This window comes from Exserohilum turcica (genome assembly GCF_000359705.1).
Source record: "Exserohilum turcica Et28A unplaced genomic scaffold SETTUscaffold_10, whole genome shotgun sequence".
Classification (NCBI taxonomy): Eukaryota; Fungi; Ascomycota; class Dothideomycetes; order Pleosporales; family Pleosporaceae; genus Exserohilum; species Exserohilum turcicum.
In genome coordinates, this window is record NW_007359915.1 from 581885 (window position 1) to 608294 (window position 26410).

Below are 26410 nucleotides of genomic sequence, written 5' to 3' on the forward strand. Positions count from 1 at the left end.
GGTGTTGCTCCAGCTGTGGTGGGAGCCGCAAGGGTTGCACGAGCTGCTCCACCGCGTAGTCGACGGCAACGACCGATAACGCCCTCCAAAAAAATTTCTAAATAAGCCAAAACTTTCGTAGGCCTGTATATAGTATAATCCTAGCTTTGCGCAATTTTATTACGATTTGTGGTGGCTCTACAGCCTCATCTTGTTGACTATATTGAGTTGTTGGGGGTGCTCAACTGGCGATGGTGCTCATCTGGTGCACGGGCACTGTAGTAGGGAAAACAATAAATTGCATCACATGATGAATCGTTTTCAGCGGGGGGGAAATACACACAGCCTTTTTTCATGACTCGGTCGCACAACTAACACACCCCAGCCCCAGCTACTTATTTCCACAATTGGATGTTTAACCCCCACCTCCCAACGACCCACAGTCCACACAGCCCACCCTCACAACTTGGCCAACGCCTTCTCCTCCCTCCCCCTCAAATTCGGATGCGGCGTCCTTACAGGCCTGGTAACGGCATAAAACGCCATTCCGCTCGACTGCGTCGAAAACTGCACTTTGGACCCGACGTGGAAAAACGCAAAGTCGCCCGCTACCAAATGGTGCGTGACGCCCGTCGCCTCGTCCAGCACGTCAATCTGCCCGCTGAGCACGTACTTTGTCTCTTCAAACGTGTAGTGCGCCGGCTTGGCGGGCCCGGCCTGGATCTTGTAGAAGCCCGAGGTGAGGTGTGTGGGGGTCGAGGTGGTTTGCGTGCGGATGCTTGTGGGGGTTAGTATGTAGTGCGTTGGTGGGTTGGAAGAAGAGGAGGGGGGGGGTGACTGAACGAGTGGAAATCAGCGACTGTTGCGTTGTCGCCTTCTGGCAGCGGAATAAATTCTTGGCCTGCGCCTTTGATTACGGTGAGAGGGACGAGGGAGGGGGTGGACACTAGATGTTTGTTATTCTGTGGTTAGCTATCCTTCTTCATGTCCTTCTTTGCACATGTTGTTCTGGCCGTAAGTAGCCATGTATTTCACGATCCGACTTACTTTTTCAAGTGCTTTCTTATCCTTCAGATACGTAGGAGTTTTTTTCTCTTTTCTTTTCTCTTTTTTTTGGATTGAATTATCGCGATACAATAAGTATGAATAAATGTAAAAAAAAAGGACACGGCTTATTATAAGCATTAGAATAGAAATGTCGGTGACTATGCAAAAAGTACATTTTCTACATACATTCCTCCCAGCACAATGCGATAGTTGCCCTAATCGGGTAAGCCGGGCCTGACTTCCCAGGTCAGGTAAGCTCGTATCAGCCCATGACGAAGGGATTTGGCCGAACACACACACACACACACACACACACATCTCTCGTTCTGCGGGTATACGCGGCGCCATCCAACGGTTATGCATGGATGCCGTTGCGAGAAGGCGTGTTTTTGGTGATATCCTAGGTGTGGGATGCGACAAGGCTATATGTGACCACGTGTTCATGGAGTAGTAGTACAATGGAGGTTTTTATGTTAAGAGAGAGAATCATAGTGGAAAAAAAAAATAAACAGACATTTCTGTTTTTTTTTTCTTGAGGCCTTCACACAAGGTACAGGCGAGAATGAAGACTTGGCTTACCTGAGTCGACGTCGCCATCGCAGACTAGATATCCAGGGAACTGCGTAACTACACTGCACTGCGCACACGGGCTTAACAAACAGCAAGTCCGCACGGCTCGCCCTTGCATTCGCACCTCCAGAACCAATGCTCTGTTCTTCCCCTGTATCCATTGTACACGCCGCATATGCGCCTACCCCCGCGACTCGTCGAAGTCGAATAAAAACAATCGAGGGAGAGACTTTTCCTCTGCACCATCCATTTCACTCGTATTGATATACAAGAGGGGGGCGGTAACCAGGTCGACGTTTTCATCCGCTACTATTTCCTATCTACGGGGTTATTGCTTGAAAAAACCGTATTTTCGTACCGTCGGCTTGATATCTCAACACGCACACGCACGCATCTCTACGAGCCAAAGTTCAGTCGAGCCACGTTACACCCCCTTGACTCAACGTACTTGGGATTCCCACCCGCTGGACCAACAGACTTGTTTCGCACGTTGCCTTACGACCACTACCTTGCCCAAATCAGCACTACACACACACCATGGTACCCCCCTTCCTCAGACGCACTCCCCCAACATGACTATTGTTATTGCCTACACATGATTCCTCCCTACTAACACGACAACTACTGTCTACATAGCCCGCCAGCACCAACCGTAGCAAGCATCTCTGGACCAGTCTCAAACAACGCATCCACAGCGCGACGTCGAAATGGCAGAAGAGTGCCAAGAAAGCGGTGGCTAAACTGCGGCGGCGGCGGCGGCGTGGGAGCGAGGCACAGCAGCGGGCCGAAGAGCAGCGTAAGCACGAATTTGTGGTGCAGAGACGACAGGTGTTGACGTGGTTGGATGGGCAGGGGGGTAAGATTGAAAAATTTTCTGTTTCTGTTCCTCGGATTTTGCTTGCTTGCTTACTTATCGCTTTCTCTGTTTCCATTACACACACCCACACACTCCCACACATCTACTTACTTACTTACTTACTTACCCTCCTCCTTTTTTTTTCCCCCAGCAGAAACAAATCCAGACACGCTGCCTGCACCCGCGCAACACGCTACACGGCGGGACTCGCCTGAGGAGTATGGGTCGTTGCTTGGCGATGTACGGGTGCATGGGTAGGTAGATTTAGATGTACAGGATGGCAGGTAGCTAGGTACAGTAAAGCGACTGAAAGAAATCTGAAAAACAAGAAAAGAAAAGAAAAGGGGGGGTTTTAAACTACGTCACAGATGCACTTGCTTGACATGCTACATATTTACACACATATGTACTTGATAGAGTGTAGAACAGAGCCTGGGTAGGTATGTAAGTCGGCATGTATATCAAGTATGCTATCCAAGGCGTGTGCAGGGAAAGCCACGGAATTGGTATGTAGATTGTAAATCAGTGAGTAGTAAAACACGTCACACCAAGATGTGCAGTGCTATGTTGGATATATTCTTACATCCATGTATATGTTGATGAATGAATGACGTGGTGATGTTGATATAGCATTGTCTGTGACACTACACGGCAGCATGGGATAGGACACGGCACGTTTGAAATAGGGGAAAAACAAGGGGGAGAACAGGGAAAAGAAAAAAGGGGGAGAAGATGGCACAAGAAGGATATATACGACGCACTGATATGTTCATTTGGCTCATTTGCCCCGCTCATTTGGCTCTCTCGCTGTCTCGTTTGATACATTGCTTACTCCCACTCCCACTTACACGCTACCCAATGCACTCCAATCCAATCCAATCCAATGCACTCGACTCGACTCCAGTTTCAAACCAAACCAAACCAAACCAAACCAAACCAATCCAATCCAATCCACTCATCTCTTTGTACAATACAAATGCAAGCCAGTAAGGCAAAAAAAAAGAGCGAATATACCCCAAAAAAACACAGGACAACAGAAACAAGGAGAAAAAAAAAGTCTAGCACAAGGCATCTATCATGCACAACCAAGACCCCAGGGGTGATATCAACATCAATCAACAACCAAGACCAAATGGGATATGTAACAACAACAACAACAACAACAACAACAACAACAACAACAACAACAACAACAACAACAAGGTTATGCACCAACACCCGGAACACTGACACCGCCCGCGGCCAAATTCAAGCCGCCGCCTCTACTTCTCGGGCCGACAAAGCCCTGTCTCTGTCTACCTGTGCGACCTCTACCCAACCAGTTATACTTGAGTTCTTTGTTGAGTCTCCCGATTTTGTCCTGGGCGTCGTCGCTGCTCTGGAGGCTGACAAGGACCGAGACGCACTGGAGCATGCGGCCAACGGTTTCGGTGACTTTTGTGCTGTCCATGGGTTGGGGCCGCAGGGCGGCGGGGGGCAGGTTGTGCGAGTGCGAGGTGGGCGGGGGGTGCAGGTGTGCGACTGTGGTCGGGGGATGTTGTGAGGGGTTTGAGGAGAAGGAGCCGGCCGAGGTGTTGGATGTGGCGCGGGAACGGGTGCTGGCAAAGGTGGACGAGGTGATGCTGGTGGTGGACTCGAGGTAGCCGCCGCTGCTCTGGCTGGTGGAGTTGAGGCTGCCGAGGAGGGTGTCGTTTGCGCTGCCTGCGGTGCCGGGGCGCGTGTCTTGGGGGATGGGCGAGGGCGAGTCGAGGCCAGCGTTGAGGTTCTCGAGCGAGAGGCGCGAGAAGATGGCCATGAGGGCTTCGTAGCGGGGGAGAATGACAATGTCGCGGAACATGAGGAGCGTCATGCGGCGGACTTCGAGTTCGCCGAGGATGGGTATGTTTTTGTGGTTGGGGCTCTTGGTGTTCATTTCGTCAGGGAGCATGACGCCCCAGAATTCGGCTGCTTGCGCCGAGGTCATGATGCCGGAGCCTCTGAACTCCAGGTCAAGAGGGAGAAAGACGGCTTGGAGAAAGGGTAAGATGGTGGTGAAGACAACCAGCCACATCTCGACGAGGTGCGGAATCAACCGGTCGTCGGGCACGTGTCGAAGCGTCTGGTCGAGCGAGCCAAAGCCAGTTTGTAGAAGCTCATTGAGGTCTTCGATGAGGATAATGGGCGAGCGCTTTTGGATGCAGCGCTTGATGTGGACCGTGACGAGGGCGTTGAAGTCCTCGACGGGCGGGCGTGGGTCTTCGCCCTCGAATATCAACAGAACCCTTGCTTTGAGCAGTGGCCAAGCATCGTCTGGCGAGAGACCGTGGATACCAAACGAGCTGCCCAAATGCGACATTTCAGAGGTATGCGATATGGCCTGGCCAGGCGTCGAAAGATTCGAAGTGTTGGATATGCTGCCCGCTAGCAATGGCCATTCTGATCTTTCTATGCTAAAAGACTGGTTCCGTTCTCGGTGCGGCGGGTCCAACTGTGCATCCAGGTAGGCGGCCGTCTTCTCCTCTTTCTTGGCGCGTCTCAAGTGGCGGCCGCCGTGCCTCAGATCCAGGCCGGTGACGGAGCTGGCAAATGTGCTGGAGTGGCCTGGCGATGACGGGGCGGCGAAGGAATACAGAGGCTCAGGGGCGCTGGGGTTGGTGGGCTTCGAGTTGCTGCTGGCCGACGACAGCGGGAGCGCAAAGCTATCCTGGTCCTTGAGCTTGTGTTTCTGGCGCGACAAGAAGTGGTGCTTGTGCTTTTCCTCCTTGCGCTCCGGCAGCGACTCGTTCCGGGGGGGCACCAGGGTCGAAGTGGATGCGTTGGCCGACGAGTACAGCGAGGCGCTGCTCGAAGGTGCGCTTGGATCGACCAAGCTCGTCGTGGACCCGGCCATCATCATGCGGTTCAGCGCCTGGGAGCTGTGGATGCCAATGCCAATCTTGCCTGGCGAGGGCAGGGCCTGGTGCTTGCTCTCAGCGCGGTTGTCGACCTTGATGTTCTTGGGCTTGGACGAAAACAGCTTCATCTTGCTCTTCCCCTCCTTGGGCTTCTGCGACGGCGGCAGCTCTGGCGTGGCCGCGGGCTTGGGCGAGGCATGCGCCTGGGAGCCCTCGACGCCGGGCGAATTGAGCGGGCTGCGTGGAAAGGCAGCGTTGGCGGCCGTGGTGGCAGCCACCACCGTCTTCGATGCTCACACCGCGCTGCATCCGCTATTACGACGCTCCCCATGCTGGCCATGAGAGCGCTGGAATAGCTGCCCGTCGATAGCGCCCCGCCCCGCCTCTCGTCCCCCCGCCCTCCAAGCCCACGCCTGCGCCCGCCCACGTCGCCCTGGTCGTCGAGTGGACAGCCTGTGCCTGCATCCTGCTCGCGCGCCCATAGCCACCGCCGGCCCCCAGCAGCAGCGCAGCAGCGCAGCAGCAGCCACACGCGCCGCAAAAGAAACACCAACCCCAGAGCGCCCTCGCCATGCCCTCGTCGTCGCCCCCGCCCGCGACGTCGACGTCGACGCCCGCGCCGCTGCCCACGGTCCGCCGCCCCGTCTCGCTCGACGAGTCCGACTCCGACCACCAGCAGCAGCAGCAACAGCAACAACAACACCAACAACAGCACCAGCAGCACCAGCGCCGCCCTGCGCTGCCGCCCGCGTCGGTCAAGTCGCCCACGGCGCCCGAGTCGCGCGCGCCCGGCCCCTCGTCGTCTGCCCACAACTACTCGCGTCCCGCCATCGTGCGCGATGCGCCCCCGGCCCAGACGCACATCGGCGCCCACCTAGGCCACCGCCCGCGACAGCGCTCGCAGGGCTACTTTGAGCCCAGCCTGAGTTCGATGAAGGAGAGCCCCGTCCGCGAGCGCGATGCCATGGCCCCGCAGAGCACCCTCAATGCCTCGCAGATTGCTGCCCAGGCCGCCTACGCCCAGAACCCCCAGCACTACCGCAAGCGCTCCACCACCATTCCCGCCGCCAACGACGCTGCCCCCGCCGACCGCGCCCAGCCGCTGAGCCCGTCCGCCGCCCCTGGCCAGAGCATGACGTTCCGCACCAATGGCATGACATACCAGGGCGCCGGCAGGACCGGTGCATCTGATCTGACCTGGCGTGCAACCCAAGACTGCCGTTGTTCGATGCGGCCGTTGGACTGATCGGCCCAGCTCAACGCCGCCGCTGTGCCCGTGCGCCTAACCTCCCCCCCATCATCGCCGCCCTCCTCCCCCTCCTCCATCCCTCTCTGCTTACATGTTCAATTAGCCGACACGCCCACGCCCGCCATGCCCCCCCTGACCGCAGCCTACGCCTCGCCCACGTCCGCGTCGCACACATTCACCGCCGCCCTCCCAGCCCTCGCCTCTTCCCCGCCATCGACGCCCGACCGCGTCGCCTACCTGGGCGAGCTCGCCGCGTCGCTCAAGCACATGCAAAAGGACATCAACGACTTCCTGACGCAGAAAATGGCCGACGACAAGGCCGCCGACGATGCAGCCGCCGAGGCAACGTATGGCGAGGAGGTGGTTGACGACGACTGAGTGTGCCCACACGACATTTTATTCCTATTCCGTCAAACGGGTATCTGCGCAAAAACTACCGCTGCCATGACTCGTCCACCATCACCGTCACCATCACCGCCATTCCGACGTCCCAGGCGCTCTCCGCCCCACGCCGCCCCTCATGCACCCGCTATGCACCACGCTGTTGTCGGGAAACACGCGGATCGCACTCCCCCCGAACCGCTTGTGACACACGGCACAGTGCCTGTCCTCGTCAATCACCACCCTCCGGTTCAGTCCGCCTGGCACCCTCCTTCCGTGCTGGTCCACCTTGTTGTCAGTCCCGAGTAGCATGGCTGCTTCCACGGCCACCTTCTCTACGCCCCGCAGCCGCGAAACAATGCGCTCTTCGTTGAGCAGCGAGTTGGCATTGCGGATCCGCCCAAAGAAATACGACTCTAGATCCTTGACCGGCAGCGTCGGCGGTATCAGGTCCAGCGTTGTGGCTGCCGGCAGTCGCGCCCCGTGCTTGGATAGGAGCTCGAGGGCTGGAGGCCAGTTTGGCGCATGCGGAGGCGGCGGCGAAAGATACAGGGATAGAAGAACATGGTAGATGGAGAGCTCCGTGTCCTCAATGGTGCCTTGGATGTTGTTGGTCGCAGGCTGCGAAGGCCGGTTGGGCGAAGAAGACGCTGGTGGCGCTGTGTAGACCTGGTTGCAGTATCTGGAACACGTTAGTCGGGCCTACAAATATGCAAAGGCACACCTACTCCTCTGCTTTCCTGTAGTCTTTCAGCTGGAACACATAGATTGCCAGTGCTTGCTTGTGTGATCCCATCTTACTCAACACAATCGCCCGTGCCTCGTAGTAATCTGGATCTGATCATTTCGTCAGCCAACTTCACTCGAACCCCTCCCCCAATCCCAATCAATACGTACCATTTGCCGGCAGCTGCTGAAACACGCGATACCGGTTGTACTGTGCATTATTCTTCTTCAAGAACGACTGCAGCCTCTCTCTCCAGTCCGCCTTTTCCTCATCGCCCGCAAAGTCTCCACTCTTCAGCCGTTCCAGCAGCAAATCCACGAGCCGCTGATGGAAATCGACATTGAGGTCGTTGAGCTCCTCGATGATATGCTCCAGGTACCTGACGGCCAGCTTGAGGTCGATCTTCTGCAGAAACTCGAGCACCCGGTCTCTCGGCAGCGTCTCTGCGTTTTCCGTGTCGGCCAGGAAAACCTCCATGCCCAGGTCTGGGTTGACGCGCAGCGGCCACTCGGCATACTCGAGGATCAGATCAATCAGCTCCGGGGGCAGTGCCTGCAGATAGCCGACGGTACGCTGTGGGCCCTGCAGTGCGGGCGAGACCTCTTCATCCGCCTCATTCTTGCCGAATTTTTCCAGCAATTCCAGTGCTTGTCTGTGCAGCTTCTTGCCGTGCAAGAAGTCGATTAGGTCGGCGTAACGGCCCGTCTCGTACAGCTTTTCTTGGACCACGTCTGGCTCGCAAAAGTTGGGGAGGCGGAAGAGCGAGCCTGCTACGCTGGGGTTTGCAATCATGTAGGCGCGGAAGAGCGTCGTGTCGACTAGCTGGGCTACTTCAAGCAGCTTGGCTTTCCAGTCTACCGGGCCCTGCAGCGCATCTTCTTCAATAAAAAAGTGGAAAGGCGGCTTTTCCGCTTCCAGCTGGCTGCCACTCGGCGTCGGCAGGGGCTCCCTAAGATTACCCTCCGTGTCGATGTAGCGTTTAATCTGCACGCGGCATTGCGTAAGGAACGACTGCAGAGCACGAACAGACTCTTTGAACTCCTTCTCCGAGACGGCCTTGTCAGGCTGCGGTGCCTCGGGTGCTTTCTTCCTAATGCTCGCTGTCTCCGCGGCGTCGTCCTTGACAGCAGTGGTGCGGATAGAGGCAGCGTCAGAGTCAATCTTCTTATGTCCGCCCACACCAAACCGCCCCATCATGGTTCGGCCAATCGCCGATGCAGGAGGAGGCGTGCTTTCACCAGATTCCTTGGCGCTCTTCTCTCCATTCGTTTCTTCCTCGTCTGTAACGCTTCCGTCGCCCTTGACACTCTCCTCGGGCGCCAAGTTCCCAGCGATAGACCGCGGATACAAGGCAATGACCCGCTCGGGCGGTGCCTTTGCATCGATGAAGAGTTCCATGGCCTCACGGTACTTTTTGATTTCAAACAGTGCTTGGGCCTTGAGTATCTGGATCTCTCGTATCCGTCCCTCTTTGTCCAGAAGCAGTGTGTCTTCCAGCATGTTGAGCAGGCTCAAGGCCTCGTCGTACCGCCCGTTGGCCACCAGCTCATCAATCTGCGTCTCGTAGCTCTGCGCTCCCATCCGCCATATACAGCGATCGCTGGCGACCAGGAAGCCTTTTCCAGCATGGGCTAGACTAATGTTGGGCTGAGGCACATGGAGGAAATTGACATTCGGCAGGGAGATGAGCTGCAGCAAGCTAAGCGTATCCGGGTTCCTGATTTCCAGGCTGCCCTTTGAAGGCGACTGCAGCGTGAGCATGTACGGATAGGAATAAGCAATGGTTTCGGGGGCAGATTGCCAGGGTACCTGGCGCTTGTCCAGGGCGTTGCCGTCCGTATCGATGAACAAGCTGTTGACATCCTTGGCCAGCAGCATTTCGCCCTCTCCAAGCCGTGTCGCAAGAGGCCTCGGCACCCAGCTGCCCATGCCCATGTATCCCATGCCAGAGGATGACACGGCGCCAAAGCGCACACCGCCCTGACTTGCATTCTCTGCGAGCGCACCTGGCTTGATAATGTCTTGGACTTCCTGTGTTTCGATATTAACCATGACAAAGCCCGGGTCCATGCCCGCGACAATCTTTGTGCCCGTTGCCCATGTCAAGCTCTTGACCGAGGCGATGAGCGACATCTCGACCGCGTCGCCCGTCAGCTCCATGTCCTGCCATGTCCACAGTATGATCTTGCGCTTCACCGCCACAGCCAGATGGCTCACAATAGACGGAATGCCCGTCGACGGGTCCTTTATAATGTTGCTGGCCGCAGCGAATGTGGTGGCGCCTTTGGTCTTCTCCAGCTTCTCCTGCAGTGTGTACGTCTGGATGTCGTGGATCGAGACATAGTTGTCCGACAGCGAGACAAGTATGTTTGCCTCCTTGATGATGGCGAGCTGCTGGATCGGTCGGCGCGAGAACTTCTCTTCTTCGCGGAGCAGGTCTGCGGACTTGGGCTTGGGCGTGGGTGGCTGCTGCGCGTCGCCGTTCTGGTCGCCATTCTGCTGGTGCTCGACGTCGTCGTCTTCGGGCTGGTCGTTGACGCGGTATATGCGCAGGGAGCCCGTGTTGAGCCCGACAAGTACACGATCGCCTTGGATTGTTAGTCAAGTCGACGAGATGCGCTGCAGGCTTGCTGTACTTACCGTATGCGAGGATCGACTCGATCTTGGACTTGTCGCGCTGTTTGAGCTCGACGATGGGCCGGGCGGTGAATGCAGAGAGCATGGTGGCTATCGTTTGGCCTGCTGCTTCATCTGGTCCTAGTATCGCCGCTATGCGACTGCTGTTGTGCGCACCGAGAGCTCATGAACAGTGCCGGGTTGCGCCTGAAGCTCGGCGGTCCGTTGTACGCTACGGCGGACCATTACACCACCAAGGTCGGAAACTAAATCGCGTCACACAAACCGCGTAAACTAAGCTGCAAGAACGCTAGTACCTGCTTTGCTTTACTATACTATATACTATTATAGCCACCTTTATGTTAATGCCTTTTACATAATGAAACAAAACACTAACGTGCAGGGTCAGTAAGCTGGGCAGATCAGTAAGCTGGGCACCCCACCAAACTTCGCGCGACGTTCTGCGCAATTAAGCCACAACAACGTATTAAAATAATATAAAATTAAGATATATAGTTTACTATTTAGCTCTGCATGAAGTCCGAGTATGTCCTTCAACGTGACACTTCGTGCACGTTGGCGGCGCGCGCTGACGTCGCTCACCAGCCTGGTTCTAGCTACCCCCTATAAGTAACCTTTCTGCCTCTGCCATAAGCTGCTGAGCCTGCTGCACCTGGAGTACCCTACTAGAAGCAATATATTAACGCTGTTGATTTTGCTTTTGCCGCTGACGCTAGTTCTCTTTACGTAGCTTCTTATTCTCCTCTGCAAGTATCGTTGCTAATTGCATTACAAGCTAAGCGCTCTTAGCAAGCTGGCGTATCGCAACGCTTGTTGGACTCTCTAGCTGCCGGCGCAGTCGCTCTTGGAGATACCGCACCTGCTGCTGAAGCTCTGCTACTGTATGTGGTGTCTCTGTCTGCGTTGCTGCCTGCGCTATAGTGTTATTATCTGTGGTTGTCTGTGGTGGAGACGGTGTTCTGGCTACTGTGAGCGACGATAGAACGCGATCTGGACAAGGAGGGACAAGCCCTGTCGCCCGAAAGCCTGCCTGGATATTCTGCTGCGTAAAAATCTTTAGCCGGATCCGTGTATAGGCTGCAAGGAAGTCTATCTTGTTAACGTGGTAGACCCCATGCCGGGCGAGCTCCTCAACCTCGCGTCCGTACGCGCGCTTAAGAGGAGAGTAGCAGCTCACATCTAGAGGCTGGAGGAGGTGCGACGTGTGAGGCGGCATACAGAGAGTGATAATCTTATTCTCAGTGCAGTACTGGTCGAACTCTGGCGTTGCGTGGCTACCATGAGCGTCTAGAATAAGCAGCCGATAGACTCCAGCTGTACGAGCCGTTGTATGCTGGTTGAAGTGCTTTACCCACTCTACGCCAAGCTGATCAGTCGTCCAGCCGTTGTCTGAGGTGCCGATAGTCCAGTCTGGTGGGAGATTGTGATACCAGCTGCTCTGGTGAACCTTGCCAGACAGTATCACGAACGGTGGCAGAGACCAGCCAGACGCGTTAACGCACTCGATCACTGTAACCCACTCCCGATTGCCTGGCTGTACGACGACTGCCCGACCAACTCTATCAGAGCTAGTTACGACTTTTGACGTACTAGCGACGCCCATTGCGAACCCAGTCTCGTCAAAGTTATAGATATCCTGGTCTAGCACGCCGTACGTCTGGCGCGTCTCCTCTACCAACTTAAACCACGCTACGATTGTAGCAGGATCTTCGTACTGGGCGCGCTGGCTGTTAAGCCTTCTACTCCACTTCGTCTGAAGCTCTGGCTGGCTCTGGATAAAGCGCGACACCCATTTCTTGCCTACAGGTTGTGGAGGTGGATCTTGGCCACGCGCGGCGAGTAACGCGTCTGCCATCCGTCGTACGTCGATAATATGGGGTGGAAAACCACGACGGTTAAGGTCTAGGATCCACTGCACAAGGGACTGCTCTTCAATGGACGATAGCTTACGGTTAACAGACCGTAGCTCTAGTCGTGGCTGAGTACCATGAACGCGAGTATGTAGTGTTGATTGTGGCACATCATATGCTTTTGCAAGAGCACGGATAGATTGTTTTGGATTATTACGATAAGACGCGATAGCAAGGCTTATTCTGCCTTCACGAGAAGTATGTATAGAACGTTGTTGTCGCGGCATGGTGGTGGTTGTGTAGAGCGTCGCGTCAAGTTTGGTGGGGTGCCCAGCTTACTGATCTGCCCAGCTTACTGACCCTGCACGTTATATTGCCCGAGGAAATCAGCCAACTAGGCTTAGCTAAACTGTGTACAGCTGGGTGTCACTTTCTGAATGCACTTGCGGCGCTATGATAGCGCAGCGTCTTTAATAATACTTTAGCTGGTACATCCCAAGGTTCTTTGATCTCTTGTTATCCAGCAACTCTTTAGAGGGACAGCGCCGCGACGGCCCCACGGCGCTGCACTCTTACTATATACGTGATAACAAGTTGCATGAACACATAGTGCAGAAGAAGAAAAATAAGACGAAAAGCTACTACCACTCGCAAAGTCCTCCACCTAAGTACTTGTCCAAACTTGCTCAAAAGATATAGGTCACGTGATGCTTCATCACGTGATATCTACTTAGCCAACCTCCTGGTATAGTTCCATAGGCGCAGCCCTTTACATGGAGTAAAGAAGAATAAAATCACTTCTCGAGGTTGTGAAGTCTTTAGATGCATCAGGTTCAATCACATTCATATATAGTGTTGCTTGTACTCAACTCATCACTGTTATATCGTTCTCATCTTCTGGGGCTACCAACATCCCTCCTCGTAAACCAGTTCCACTAATAGGGAACGCCATCCATACCACCCTTGCAGACATCGTCTCCTGCTCTTCCCTTGCCCACAATCTCAAAGCTACTCGGCCATCCAAACCACGAAGCTTCGTAACGGCGGCATTTGCTATCCATCTGTGCCATTGCGTAAGAAATATCCTGGCGGTCTGCATTGCCACATTTTCCGCTTTGCTTGACGCAGTAATACACCATCATTTGCTCACTGATCTCTGCATGCCAGTTTTGTCGGCCTGGTGTGTTCGAACAAATGTCCCGACCGCTGCCAGCCCAGTTCGCCAGCATTTGGTATGCTGCGTCGATGCCGGATTCGTCGAGTTGATAGCCCCAGCAATCGATTCGGCGCTTGGACAATTTGTTGAGGCCGGACGATGAGAGCATATCGCGTCGGTTGGCGGTTCGTAGTGCTGCTAGATCCTCGGGGGTGAGGATAATAGGAGCAGCGTTGGCATCAACGGGAGGGAAGACTTGAGTGCCGTTGCTGTGTCTAGTCACAGTGTAACTACCGTCTGGGACACCGGCGGCGGAAACGGTAATGATGCTGGCGAAGAACGCCACGGCTGTAGAAGTGAAGCGCATAATGAACAGATTGGGTCTCGGTAAGAGAGTATTGAAGTTGGTGGTTAAGGATAAGTTGAAGGTAGTTGTTTGGAGGAGTGGTAGTGAGCTCATGAAGGTGGAGAGCACCCCCTTTTATCTATCAATTTTCCAAGCATCTACCCACAAGTACTTCCTGCATAGCTGGACAAGACGGAGGTAGCCTAAGCCTAGCTATTCTGGGCTGTGCAGAATGGCGTGCAGAGTATATGAGTTGTACCAGCATTATACGAAACTTCGGGATTTGATAAGCGTCAGAAAATGGACTATGTAGCTTTGTTAATAGTAGTTCACTGCTGTGGTGTTTGGGGACCTGACACTAGTCTCTACCGTATAGGAATAGTGTCTGGGTTCGTAATTTCAATATTCATGTACTTTCTGGTGAAAATTTACGGCTGCCAGAGAGACATTGCAGAGAAATAGGTGGTCTCTAGCAAGTTATCAAGCAGTATCCATACATGCTTCAATGCTTTGTTCAGTTACGCTCTCTTTGACTACAACTCGACTACAACTCGACTACAATTCGCATAGATGAAAGTGATGTTTAGCAGTATACACAGTACTCAAGCAAGCTCACTGCGGTAAGGCGCGCTCTGGTAATGCTCGTTGTGGTATAAGGCCCGCTGTGGTAAGGCCCACTGCAGCCAGGCCCGCAGTATGCCATTCATCCAAGCCGCGCCAATGCAGCCGTATCTGGTAGAAGATGTGCAGTAGCTCTGGCGCAAACTAAACCGAATAGGTCAGCTTTGCGAATGGCCAAGAACCAGGAACGCATGCAATAGTTATTGCTACTGAAACATGAACTTCTGCTACGAGATGCACCGGGTAAATTGCAGCCAAGAGTACTTACAGACCTTGCGCAACATATACTCAATTCGGTTGTGCGTTAATCTTGTGCAAAGGATGCGCTATTAAGGGTGTGCCGCGTCCAAGACCAGTACTTACCAAAATATCTCTGCAGCCTCCAATTACTTAGTGTCATGCAATGTTTCGGGGTTCATAACACCAAGAGTTTATACCAAGGTTATGCCGCGCAAATCTAAGCGGGGTTGTAAGATGAGGGGCTATTTCTGTTCTCTAAGAGAAACCACCAATAAGTGTACATGCCATAGAAAGTTTGGCGTAACAGAATTACGCGAAAGACTGACTATAAACATTCCTACAGCCCGTAACGGAGCTGAAAAAGGGTGCAGCTTTAGCAGCTTTTCGATTTTGCTAGGTTATTTAGGGTCCTATAGAGCTTAAATAACTATATAAATATTTTTATAGCCTATAATAGTGCTTAAGAGAAGTGTATATTTAGTACTTATTCTAGCTACTCTAGCTATACTAACGTTCTAGCTTCTCTAGCTCTACTAGCTTCTCTCGCTTTTCTCGCTCTTCTCACTTCTCTGGCGCTCTGGCGTTCTAGCTATTTTAACGTTCTAGCTATTTTAGTATTCTTCATGTAACGAGAGCTGAATCTAACCTAAGATAGAGATTCCTAACATTTTGGCACCTATTTAATGAATAATAATAGAGCTTCTTAGAGCTAATAAGAATGAAATCTACCGACAAAGTCTTGCATTTTAAGCCCCTATAGAAAACATGACTAAGCTAACACGCGTGACTGATTTTAATATGCAGCTAAAGCTGCAACAATCGGATCCGTGTCTCTGAGGGCAGGTCTCGAGAGTACATGCCAGTGCGATAAGTGGACAAGGAGCGAGTTTTGTCCTTGCCACGTTCAAGCTGTCTGTTTGCTGCCAAGGTCTCTGGTGCAGAGCTATCGAACGCTCAAAGAGCCAGTACTTGGGCGAAAACTGCTCCATCGAAGACAATGTTGCAGGATATGTCTCCAAGACCGACGCATACTACGCCTTCACTCTAGCTACACACTCTCCAATTGCTTTTCTTCCCCCCAGACTGCTGCTACATGCGACAGCATTTCCCAATCGAAAGTTTACCCTCTGAAAGCCCTTCCGACGAGAGCGATTACACTGGGTCTGCAGACAATGGCGCGGAGTTGGATACAGATCTGAGCAATATACATGACCGACAGTTGCATTGTCGATTTATTGATTATTTAAATATCTGGAATAGGCACGGGTCCCTTAGGGGGGTAGCGTGTAGGCATGAAGGCCTGGTGTATCGTCCTATTACCCCAACTAGCAGGATGATCGATATCCGAATGCAGCAGGCCGTAGCTCTGGAAGATAAGCAAGTCCTGCTCCTCATCCGGGCCTACCCAAATATGCTCAGGCTTGATAATTCTGGTCTGGATCTTATCCAAAAACTTCCTGACTTCGCCCAAGTCATCGATGATCTTAGGAGTCTCGTCTGGGCCGTTGCGAATGAATAGCCGACGAACCAAGTGATGTATACACTGGAATGACTTCCTGCCATTAACGGGGTTAACCCAGACGAGTGGGTACTACAGCATTGTTAGTGTGCAATAGATGAAGCTTCGTCCAAGTATAACCATACCTTCTTTTGCCAGTCTTTACTTGCCCCTCCCAACGTGAGCAGCTCTTCGTCTGGCTGCTCCTTGCCTTCAGTGACGACGCCTAGACCATTAGGAGCATATTTGCAGTCCTTGAGATTCTCAAATGGCCAATAGTTGTACTCGGCCCAACTATGGTCTGCCATTCTCTTCTCGTCGTCGCTGAGCATGTCATACAATTGCTCAACGTCTAAGAACGCCTGGCGCCCTGGCTTAACTTCCAGAGTCATACCTGAGCCGTCAGCCCATTCTACAGTCTGCTTGTCCAGGCCTTCTGAAGGAAACTTGATCGGTCGGAGAATAGTAAACTTTGTAATATCTTTATGCCAGTAGTATCCGTTCATGTACCACCTGTGGAAACGGGTACGTCCGGCTTCAAAGTCCTCGTCTGAGAGCGGTACGCTGTAGGTAAGGCTTAACTTATTGTCGCCCATGTCTAGGCCTGGTTTACCGTAGCGCGGGTCGTTTTGGGGTCCTTTCCCAATATAATAAAACAATCCCGCATCAGGGACTGTGACAGCGCGGAAGGAGTCCTTGAACATATTAGCACCTTTCGAGGCTTCGCTGTACTGTTGACGTTGACTTACTCTAAACCACTGGTGAGGGTGAAATAGATCAGCCAATTCATCCTCGCCCATATCAATTATCTCTGGGTCAAGAGCTTGCAGCAATTCCCAGGAACGCTTCGGTTTAAGGTCATGTTGACCTTTGATAATAAGAAGTTTATGCTCCCAGGTCAATTTCTCCAACTGCGCCACTATCTCTGGGGTGAAATTGTTCAGATCAAGACCGGTAATAACAGCCCCAAACTAAGCAAAGAATTGTAAGCAAGGGTTGTATTCCACAGACCTAATTACTCGTACCTTGCATGTCTTCCCTTCAGGATGGACCAGAGGCTCGATCTTGAAGTTGCTCGCCATTGTGTTTAGAACAAGGGATACACGTTTAAGTTCAGTCTGGCGCGTATACAATGTCAATTGCAGCTCCACAATCAACAAACGATGGGATAATTATCAACTTGTATGCAAACATGTCTTCGCTTTATAGAGCCTTATGCACAGGTTCGGATGGTTTCACAGACACCTTTTTGCCAAGTCAAAATTGCAACCTCGGGTTCCGATGTAGACCAGAATATGCCGAATCCTACGACTTGCACACAGCCTAAAAATGGCGGCTAGTAACGAAGAGTCTTGGAAGAGAGAATGTGAAAGGGGGGGAGTTGGGTCTCGGGCCGAATACTTACAGGTTTTCAGCCTCACGACGTGTAAAGCTAGCTCACTGCAGCTTTAGCTGCAGATTATAGTCAAGTTTGACCACGTGTTCTCCACAGAGTGTCAAATTTTCCATGGTCATTGGCTAAACTGAGATCTGATCTGAGTAGCTCTTAGGGCGTGCGTCTCACGTGACATGCACTACTACCAACGCCTATCACCACCACCACCACCACCGCCGCCGCAGAAGCTTCTCATCACCACCGCGGCGGCGACCTACTGTAGTAGCTATTCATCCAGCTGCTATTGCAGCTGCTACTCCATATATATATATATATATATATATATATATGAGACTATCAATCAGCAACTAAAGCGGCTTCTACCTTGGTGCCCATTTACAACCAATACCTGTTTATTAGCCTTCAGTTTCAACTACCACCTACAATAGAATGGTTTAGCGATACATTTTCTCTTAGTAAAGCTATTAGAAAACTTTGTATGCGAAAGCGGTGCAGTTGTTACCAGCGAAAAAGACATATTCCTACAGCGTAGCGATTGCCCTAATATCCTACAGAGTTCTACGCCAAGTAAGCCTCTCAAGACAGTTATATACAAAACGACTCGGAACATCAAAGACTAATCCAAAGCTTAAGAGCCTCCTTGTACTTCAACACCCCGAGACCAGTAACCGCATCCCAGCCTACAGCAGGCGGATAAGCGGTATATGTATTGTTGCAAGCTCTGCTGCTCTCGCCGTGGGTAATATCTCTGACGATGGTATCGGCGTATTTGTACAGAACGGGATTGATGAAGCCCACGACGGGTTTCCCCACAGCCAGGCGCTCGAGGTTGATGCGCGAAATAAGCGCGCCGACATAATTTACCGCCACTGAGGTCCCGCCTCCAGGGCGGATGATGCCGTCGAAAATAATATAGTCGGACGAAGTACTTGCAAGGGCGGAAATGTCGGGAACCCCGCGCCCAGAGAGACTGCGGATGCCACGTGCGCCGAACTGGGAGATGACGTCCGCCAGTACGGTATTGTTCGCCACCAGAGGAGCTAGTCCCGTGAATCCAGGCTGATCGATGGATGCGGCTTTGAGGTAGTTACCAACGACATGCTTCTGCCACTTGGGCCGTGCATAGATGGCGGAAATGCCACCCCCGCTCTCATGATAAGCTAGCTCTGGGTTTTCGCTCGGCTGGCGAACATCAACGCCGTCTTTGAGCATTGTCCCGCCAACAGCAGTGACATAGGGACAGTTTCCTGGCGCCACGACGTTCCAGCGATCGCTATTAGGGCCCCAGCACGTGCGAATGTTACCAGCGACCCCGAAATCGCCGGTTGCGACAAGGACCGTTGTGCCCTGGAGTGCGAGTTTCATGAATTCGTTGCACTGCCGGCGTTGATAGGAACTATGCGGATTTACCAATTAGAGAAGCACCTAGAAAATAAGGGAGAGGGGTTTGTGTGAGTATCCCATCAACTTACATGGGATAATAATCCTCTGTTGCTCCCCAAGCGCTGACAAGCACAGATGGCGGCTTTACTCCTCCACACTGCGTTGAACCATTATACCTGCCTATTGTCGAACCGGGGTATTGCGCATCCCAGCCTGGCAGAGACCCAGTAATATTATACGCGCTATACGTGCAGTACGAGCCTACAGCAATCAGCCTAGTCCCTCGAGTATCGCGAATTACATGTAAGCGAGCTGCCGTCTTACCGTCAAAAGCATCCAGCATGGTATTCATACCGCCCGCTAAGTTCGTGTCGGCTTGGATAACTGGATCATCCGGACTGACAATCGTCACCGTGTTTGGAGCCACCAGCGGCACGGTCAGCGAGATATCCATGTAGAGCTCACCCGTCTGCGTAACATTAGACCGTTTGTCGGCTGCACCGTCGATGAGAGTTTGCTTAGGTGTGGTGCCCTTTGGCACGTCGGGGGCATAAGCCGCCCAAAAGGCGTCAAGATCCTCTTGCTTGTACTTGCCGTTTCCGCTGGTGTAGATGGCGTGTGTGTAATTGGGATTCGACGGCGCAGGTCCTTGAGGGACGCCATAGAGATCTCGAATGCACGCGGTTCCAGTGACGAGTGATTGTTGCTGCATGCTGCGGTGCTTGCAAGCCTCGTTTCTAGCTGATGTGGTACTGGGGCACGCTGTGGCTCGATTGGAGCGTCTCGCTTTTGTAAAGCGTCTTTGCCAGCATCCATGTGGTGAGATAGAGCAATTCCAGGCCATATAAAATCGACATGTTCGCTAACGCCTACAGGCACGTGGTACACGTCTGTCGATGCTACAGTATGCCCAGACTCATGGTGATAGTTGTGGAATTTGGTCCTTAGCAGGTTTTCCAACTGCTGTACAGTTGCTGAAAATTCGATCCAGCCTTTGTTTCTGGACTGTGTGATAGGCTGGACGAGGTCGGCAGCCGGAATGGATTCTTCGATTCATTGCTGGACCGTCATACTGGATTCGTCGTTTGGTCTGAAGAAGTTATGAACTTCTTCTTGTGTCCAGTGCTGGCCGTAACGGGGCGAGTCTGGGTCTGAAACAGCCATTAGGAGCTCTTCACCTCGCTCCAACCCGTTCTGCGTAAGTGCAATCCGAACAGGGTGAACGATGTCCGGTTTCAGACGGTCGCCTTTCTGCCACCCGTCGGGCAAAGTGCGACGTTCTTCGTGTAAGACATGGCCGCGCTGTGCCAGGGAGGCGTAAGAGAACGTAAATCCAGTGGCAAAAAGCCATATTATCTGGTTGAGACTAGTCGATGCCATGCTTTCTCGTGCGTGCCAAAGAGTTACAAGCAGCTGGCTCGTGGTTAAGAGGCGCCGTCGCCGCTCTGCTGGGGCTTTTTTGTATTGGCGAGCGAGACCAGAAGCGTACTCGGCTGTCTCTAGAGATGCTCAGGAAGCAGCGTCAAGAAAACTTTTAGATTTCGCCTTAAAATAGCTTTGTTCGATATTAGTCGCACCACCTTTCATAAAATCATACTACCAAACTACAGTAAGTTTTTACTAACCTCTTTCAGGGTGATATCTGGCTTACGTTATAGCTATAACAAGTTAGTGTTAGAAAATTTATTATTGAAAAGATAGCTTAAATTAAGAGGTGTTCATAGCGCTATTGAATACGTAGCTGCGTAGCCCGTCGGACTTAAAGCAGCGGATGGCTAAGCACTAGGTTTAATTCAGCCTCGTATCAGGGTATTTGTCCACAGTAAGCGTGCTATCCTAGCTCATAGGGGGTATGTTATCTTACTATAAATATTATAGCTAGCGCTATAAACCCCTTATGTTGGATACACATCGTCGTGGAGCGTTTTCACCTCAATCAACACAGGTACTGGGTGGCTATACTAGCTCCAGTATTTCTTGTCTGATGGGCGTTTACCTAATCTACCTAAGGCACTCCACCAGATCAATGGGCGTATTTGAGCAGAGAACAGAATGAGAGTGGGTGTTTGCTGGATGAGCGAGTGTGTGATATAACTTCAATCAAGAAAATCTGCAGAAACCGCATGGGGGAGTGGTTTGTCAATTTCCTATCCATGGTCCTTTCATACGTACATTCTTGGCAAGACCATGTCTCTCCCCCGCCCGCAGCCACACCACTCGAGGGCCATGCGTCACCACCACCACTACTCGTGAAACCACCGTAAAAACAAGTCCCGGGCGCAAGCGCCTCACAGGATCAACTCAAGCGGCGTTCAAAGAACGCAAAAACCAACCCTTCATCCAGAGAGACGAGGATGCTTCCACCCGTACAAACAAACACAAAAATGTCGGCTTTCAACGTCAACGCATCTTCCCAGCCTCCCAGCGCGGTCCTCTTAGAAAAACGCCAGAAGAAAGGAAAAAGGGAGGAAAGCACGACGCTTGTTACCAATCAGCACAACAACCTCTCTCTTCTTCCCCCCAGCAACAGCCGCGGACAACGGGTGCAAAGCATACAAGAATCCAGGAGCGGGCCGGTGGGTTGAATGGGAGAGAGAGAGGCGTGGCGAATGAGCGAGTCATGTCCAACATATTGCCGGATCGTAATCAGCACACATCGCTACCTCATTGCATCCTTAAGCTGTACCACTATGCACTCCAAGAGGTCACTTGTGCAGCGCGTCAAGCGGGCAAGCCACGGCAAGACGGGGTGCGGCGGCAATGCAGCGTCGAGGTGTGGAGTGGAGAGCAAGGGAAATGAAGGCAGGAGGGCCGAACAGAGGGTCGGGCGTAAGGGACCTCGGGAACAGACATACTCAAGGAGATATACACAAACCTCATCATTCGATGGAAGACATCTGCAGACAGCCCACATGCAGTCTTGGGACACAAGGAGATTACATGGAAAGTCGACGTAATAACAGCTGTCTGCAGAGCTTCACTGTCAAACTTGGCAATGAGGGGATATCGATCCAACGCGCGCCCGCAAGAGAGAGCACAACGCAAGACGAATAAACACAAAGAAATACATGTTGGTGGGGTATATTGAACAAAGGAACCAAATGTGAAATCAAAACACCGACACATGCAAGCGGAGAAGCAAGCTTCGTCAACGCAGAGACATGTGCCCAGAATCCCGTCTCCAGAGAGCGTTTCCGCATCATCATGGAGAGAGAGAGAAAGAAAACTTCAAACGCAAGGTTCGGTCTGAGCAATTACGGCTCATCGCAGGTCGGTCAGGTCGGTAGTTGTCTGGTAGCAAGTCCAGTCATTGGCCGGTTGACGCAGAAGGCAAGCCGAAAGGTCAGGTGGTCAACGACTGGACTTGCTAGTATTATTCGACAAATATAGATCTCAGATGAACGGATTGTGCTGCTGCTTTTCCTGTGGATACGGCGTCGGCGCATACTGGTTGGAAAATGGGCCAGTGCGGTCGTCAGCCGGTGAGGGATCAGCGAGCTGTCCATGGCTACTCGTGCGTAGGTGTCCTGGTCGCTCGGATTCGGTCACCGCACGCGCGCCAACGCGGCCGACCTTTTCTGTTACAGGCTCAACATTGTTGTCGTGCTCGAATGTTGAGAAAGGCCGAGGGGCAAGCGTATAGGGCGCTGCCTTGTTGACATTGTAATCGTTGGGCACGTATCGCGGCGGCGCGGTAGCAGGGTAATCAGCGGCGGACTTGGAGACATGGTCGGTAGCAGGGTCGATGACATAGGGATTTCGTGCTGTTTCTGAATTGTCGCGGCGGAAGAGATGGGTCGAAGCGTATACGAGGCCACCGATGGCAGTGAAGAGCCATATGAAAATCAGGGCGGCGGAGATGAGCGCTTCAGTCTGAATGCCGCTCATGAGCTTGTCAATGACGCGATCGACTGCTTCGGTGATTTCGTCCTTGGCTTTGCCATTGGGGTCGGCGAGAAGTTCGGAGGCCGAGTCGGAGTCACCTTTCTCAGCAAGGGCACCAAGAGTAAAAGTGTCGTTGGCGACGCCTGGAAACTGAACGTGCGCGTGCTCTTGAACCCAGGTGAGTCCTTTTTGGAAACTGGCAATCTTGAGGCCAATCAAACAGTTGAGTACTTCCTTGATTGGGTCGTAGAGGATCGTGCCACCGAACGTGGTATTGAGCGTGGTGCTCATCTGGTCGACAAAAGCATTCAGAGTATCGTTGACTGCAGTCGTGCTGGTATTGACCCAGCTAAAGATGTCGTCATTGAGTTTGTTGTCCATGTCGCCAATGGCATTGTTGACACCGTTAGCCCACGCTGCGGATGCATTGTTGAGTGAAGTGACGACTTTCTCGGCAAAGTCGGCAACTTGATCCGTGAGCTCTGGCGTCTTGTCTTGGATGGCTTTGAGCAAAAGGTATTGACAGAAGCATGCAAAGAGGCCAGCGATGCCTAGAGAGATCAGAAACAGCATGGGTACAGAAGTGGCGTAGGCCCAAGCCCAGCGCATGACGGCTTGTCGTCGAGCTGAGCCAAAGCGCCTGCCGAGCCACAAGCCGATACCGGAAGAGGTCGGCCGGGACGCGAGATAGACGACGTCCATGCCTTCGTGGCCCTCTGCAAAGAGAGCAGCACGTTCTTGCATCCTGCGGTAGCGGCGCATCTCCATCCAAGCCATCGGGGCACAGGCCAGGATAGCGGCAATAATGAGCACACCAAGAGCAATTTTCCGTGCGTCGTAAGCCAACTTGATGAGGTCATCGAAAAAACCATTAATCGAGTTGCCGTCAGAGCAGAAGGTTAGGGTCTCCTTCTGTGGCACAGGAAGCGCGGATCGGTTGAACTCGAATGTGTTCATGCCTCTGATCAACTTTTTGACTTCCTCAAAGGGCAGGCGAATGATGTTGTCGGTAAAGTTCTGCACCTCGGTGAAAGTGGGAATGGACTGGTTGAGCTTCTGGAGCCCGTTTGTGAGATCAGAAGGCAGTTCGAGGCCCTTGAGTTCAGAAATTTGCTTGTCCAAGTTGATGGTCGGCTTGTTGAATCCCGGGATATTGAAGTTGATCTTGTCTATGATGGAGTTTATGCCGTCTGAAACGGATTTGACCGCGTCGCCCATGTCTTCGGTGACCGAGTTGATGGTCTCGTTCAGTTTCTTGGTGACGGCTTCGCCAATTTCCACAGCGGCATGCAGACTGCCGCTGACAGCCAGGGTGATGAGGCAGAGATAGGTACTTGTCATCATGTGGATGACGAAGAGGATAATCTCTTCGACACCCGTGACACTCATTTCAAGCATGGTCATGAGGCCACTGACTGCCTTGTCGACCCCGGAAGCCGTCATCTCGTTGAGGCCGGCGGACATGTAGTGAGGCATCGAGGCCATGGAGCTGCCAATCCTCTCGACTGAGGTGCAAGCACTGAGGGCCTCGCGGCGGGCGGAAGCGAGGCTGGAGTCTGTTGTTGCAATGGCGATGAGCAGCCGCACAAGGACGAGGAGCAGTAGAATCGTCCAGCGATTGATCCATATCTGAGAGAGCCTAGCTCGAAGGCCGAGGTATGGTTTGAAGTTTGGTGTTTGGTTTATCGTAGGTCGTGGTGCATCCTGCGGTGGGTAGTAGTCTCGCATCTCATGACTATCGCCAGCGGACATTGATGGAGGCACAGGTGGGAAGAGTTGCTGCTGGTTCGCGGAGGAAGCCATGACGAGCTTGTATGTCTGCGAAACGTAGGTCTGGCCGATGGATTAGAAGCGGAAAACGATTTGCTGTGGTTGGGTTGTCAAGTAGCAGCGCCGGTATGGATGTAGGCCAGCTAGATCGGTGATGGCTACTAGCCGTGGGTGGCGGCGACGCGGAGAAGAGAATTAGGCGGTAGTGGTGGGGAAATGCAAAACAATAGACGACAATAGGAAAAAGGTCAACGCTCCAGACAATGCAATAAAGGAAACGTAAGGTGAAGTAAGACCAGTGAATGGAGAATGGACGAGCAGGGAGCGACGGTGTGAATATCTACTTGACAAAGACTAAACGAACAGGCTTCACGTACCGCGGGTGAGCGAGGACCAGTTGCAGGCCCCCCGCCAAGTACCAATGGTACCGCGAGAAGAGGGCTGCACGACCAGAGGGTTTCGGCAGGGCATACAAGCTCGTGAGGCTCAAGTTAGAACGGGCGGTTTGCAGCCAAGCAAGGTGGTGGCCCGAATAGGCGCCCGCACAAGTGGAGCAAGGCCAGTGGCGGCCAGTCGATTGCCTGTGCAGCGGGCGGGCTGGCGGAGGCTCGAAACAAGGCGCTAGAAGCGCGCCATTCGACAGCGGCTGCAGGCGTGCATCGTTTTACGCTCGAGTGGCTATCGTGATGAGTTGGCTGGGCGGGTGCGCTTTTGGTCCACGGCTTGCGCTCACTGGCATGCGGTCGGGGCCAAGACGAGACGGGGCCAGATGAAGGCCGCGTGACGTCTACGGGCGGCGGGCGCGCAAGATGAGGGTCGAGTCGAGCGCAAGGGAGCGCGACCTCTGGGGTGTCGGTGGGCTGCAGAGGAGGAGCTCGAAGGAGGAGAGAAGATGGGCCAGGCCGCGATTTTGTTCTCGTCTTGGCCACAGCCACTCGCCCGCCTATTCCCTGTTTTTGGGGGGGCGTGGGCGCCGTCGGCAAGACGTCATGCCCTGACACGCCCCAAACAGGCCCGCACACATTATACATGCACACGTGCATATGTGCCTGCACGCGTACACAACGAGCATGACAACGACAACGACAACGGCGAAGACATGTTGGCCGCGCAACGGCCGTGTTCACAATGCGGACGTGGGACCGGCGATGCTCTCAAAAGAGGCGGCCCGTCCCAGCGCTGCGGAGGGTGAATGACGAGCAGGCGGAATGTGCAGAGGAGAGACGGAAAAGGAAGGGCAGAATATGGCGGCGGGACGGGAGGACAAAGGAGACGAGGGCAGACGAGCGGCAGGCTGTTGTTGTACGTGTTAGTGCGTGCGTGGCCATGGCAGGAGCGTCCCCTGCAACAGGAAGTGACGCTCCATCGTGTGCCCTCGAGACACGGCGACCTGGTGGGGCTGGCAGATGGCCTGTTGGCGCTTCTCAGCGCACTGAAGAGCATCCTGAGCGGGCAAGACGAAACAGGCACTGAGTAAGCATGCGGTGCTGAAGGCGCCGGGCAGCCCACGAGCGAGGCGGGCGAGGCGGGCAGCGGGGGATGTGGACAGGACGGCGGCGAGGGATATAGGGCATGACTGGGCGGGTCAAATATAGCACGCGGCGGCCCCCAGGGGAGCAGACATGGAGTTGAAGTGGCAGGCGGCGCGTGTTTGAGGCTCTGTGCCTGCCAAGCCGTTGATTGGGCAGGAGCCATCGACGGGCGGCCGCGCCTTCCCCACGAAAGCGCTACGCCGCAGCCACCCCGGGGCGTCTGTGCGTCGTGTGCGAAGCCGCCAGCCTCGACTGTGGCACCACCCGCCAAGCATTCTTCGTCTTCATCTCTCGCTGGGCCGTTGCTGAGGTGTGAAGGGCGCCGAGGTGAAAGCAACGCCTCGCAGCCCCACACCACACCTTTCTGGCCCATTCCCGACCATCGCCTCTGTTGCTTGCTCGCCCAAGCCGTGC

General features: G+C 53.4%; 8 protein-coding genes across 8 annotated transcripts; 1 reads left to right on the forward strand and 7 right to left on the reverse strand.

The window, feature by feature from the left end:
- Positions 1-438: 438 nt before the first annotated feature.
- On the reverse strand, positions 439-5603 carry SETTUDRAFT_144794 (uncharacterized protein; the record flags this gene model as incomplete). The annotated part of the gene is made up of 3 exons (XM_008023311.1): positions 3686-5603; positions 823-925; positions 439-757 (listed from the first exon to the last, which is right to left on the reverse strand). The coding sequence occupies exons 1-3, from the start codon at positions 5451-5453 to the stop codon at positions 439-441; spliced, it is 2190 nt and encodes a 729-aa protein (XP_008021502.1). The 5' UTR covers positions 5454-5603.
- Positions 5604-5896: 293 nt separating this feature from the next.
- SETTUDRAFT_36256 (uncharacterized protein) lies at positions 5897-6571 on the forward strand (the record flags this gene model as incomplete). Its single annotated transcript, XM_008023081.1, has 1 exon — positions 5897-6571. The coding sequence occupies one exon, from the start codon at positions 5897-5899 to the stop codon at positions 6569-6571; it is 675 nt and encodes a 224-aa protein (XP_008021272.1).
- A 167-nt stretch (positions 6572-6738) lies between these two features.
- On the reverse strand, positions 6739-10404 carry SETTUDRAFT_174898 (uncharacterized protein; the record flags this gene model as incomplete). Its single annotated transcript, XM_008023312.1, has 4 exons — positions 6739-7637; positions 7684-7792; positions 7853-10270; positions 10323-10404. The coding sequence occupies 4 exons, from the start codon at positions 10402-10404 to the stop codon at positions 7046-7048; spliced, it is 3201 nt and encodes a 1066-aa protein (XP_008021503.1). The 3' UTR covers positions 6739-7045.
- A 2700-nt stretch (positions 10405-13104) lies between these two features.
- Positions 13105-13692, reverse strand: SETTUDRAFT_36258 (uncharacterized protein; the record flags this gene model as incomplete). The annotated part of the gene is made up of 1 exon (XM_008023082.1): positions 13105-13692. One exon carries the CDS (start codon positions 13690-13692, stop codon positions 13105-13107), a length of 588 nt encoding a protein of 195 aa, XP_008021273.1.
- Positions 13693-15775: 2083 nt separating this feature from the next.
- On the reverse strand, positions 15776-17112 carry SETTUDRAFT_24882 (uncharacterized protein; the record flags this gene model as incomplete). Its single annotated transcript, XM_008023019.1, has 4 exons — positions 15776-16123; positions 16177-16725; positions 16780-17001; positions 17056-17112. 4 exons carry the CDS (start codon positions 17110-17112, stop codon positions 15776-15778), a joined length of 1176 nt encoding a protein of 391 aa, XP_008021210.1.
- Positions 17113-18035: 923 nt separating this feature from the next.
- Positions 18036-19521, reverse strand: SETTUDRAFT_24883 (uncharacterized protein; the record flags this gene model as incomplete). The annotated part of the gene is made up of 3 exons (XM_008023020.1): positions 18036-18822; positions 18899-19070; positions 19134-19521. 3 exons carry the CDS (start codon positions 19519-19521, stop codon positions 18036-18038), a joined length of 1347 nt encoding a protein of 448 aa, XP_008021211.1.
- Positions 19522-19862: 341 nt separating this feature from the next.
- SETTUDRAFT_36261 (uncharacterized protein) lies at positions 19863-20189 on the reverse strand (the record flags this gene model as incomplete). The annotated part of the gene is made up of 1 exon (XM_008023083.1): positions 19863-20189. The coding sequence occupies one exon, from the start codon at positions 20187-20189 to the stop codon at positions 19863-19865; it is 327 nt and encodes a 108-aa protein (XP_008021274.1).
- Positions 20190-22202: 2013 nt separating this feature from the next.
- Positions 22203-24497, reverse strand: SETTUDRAFT_36262 (uncharacterized protein; the record flags this gene model as incomplete). The annotated part of the gene is made up of 1 exon (XM_008023084.1): positions 22203-24497. One exon carries the CDS (start codon positions 24495-24497, stop codon positions 22203-22205), a length of 2295 nt encoding a protein of 764 aa, XP_008021275.1.
- Between the last annotated feature and the right edge of the window lie 1913 nt (positions 24498-26410).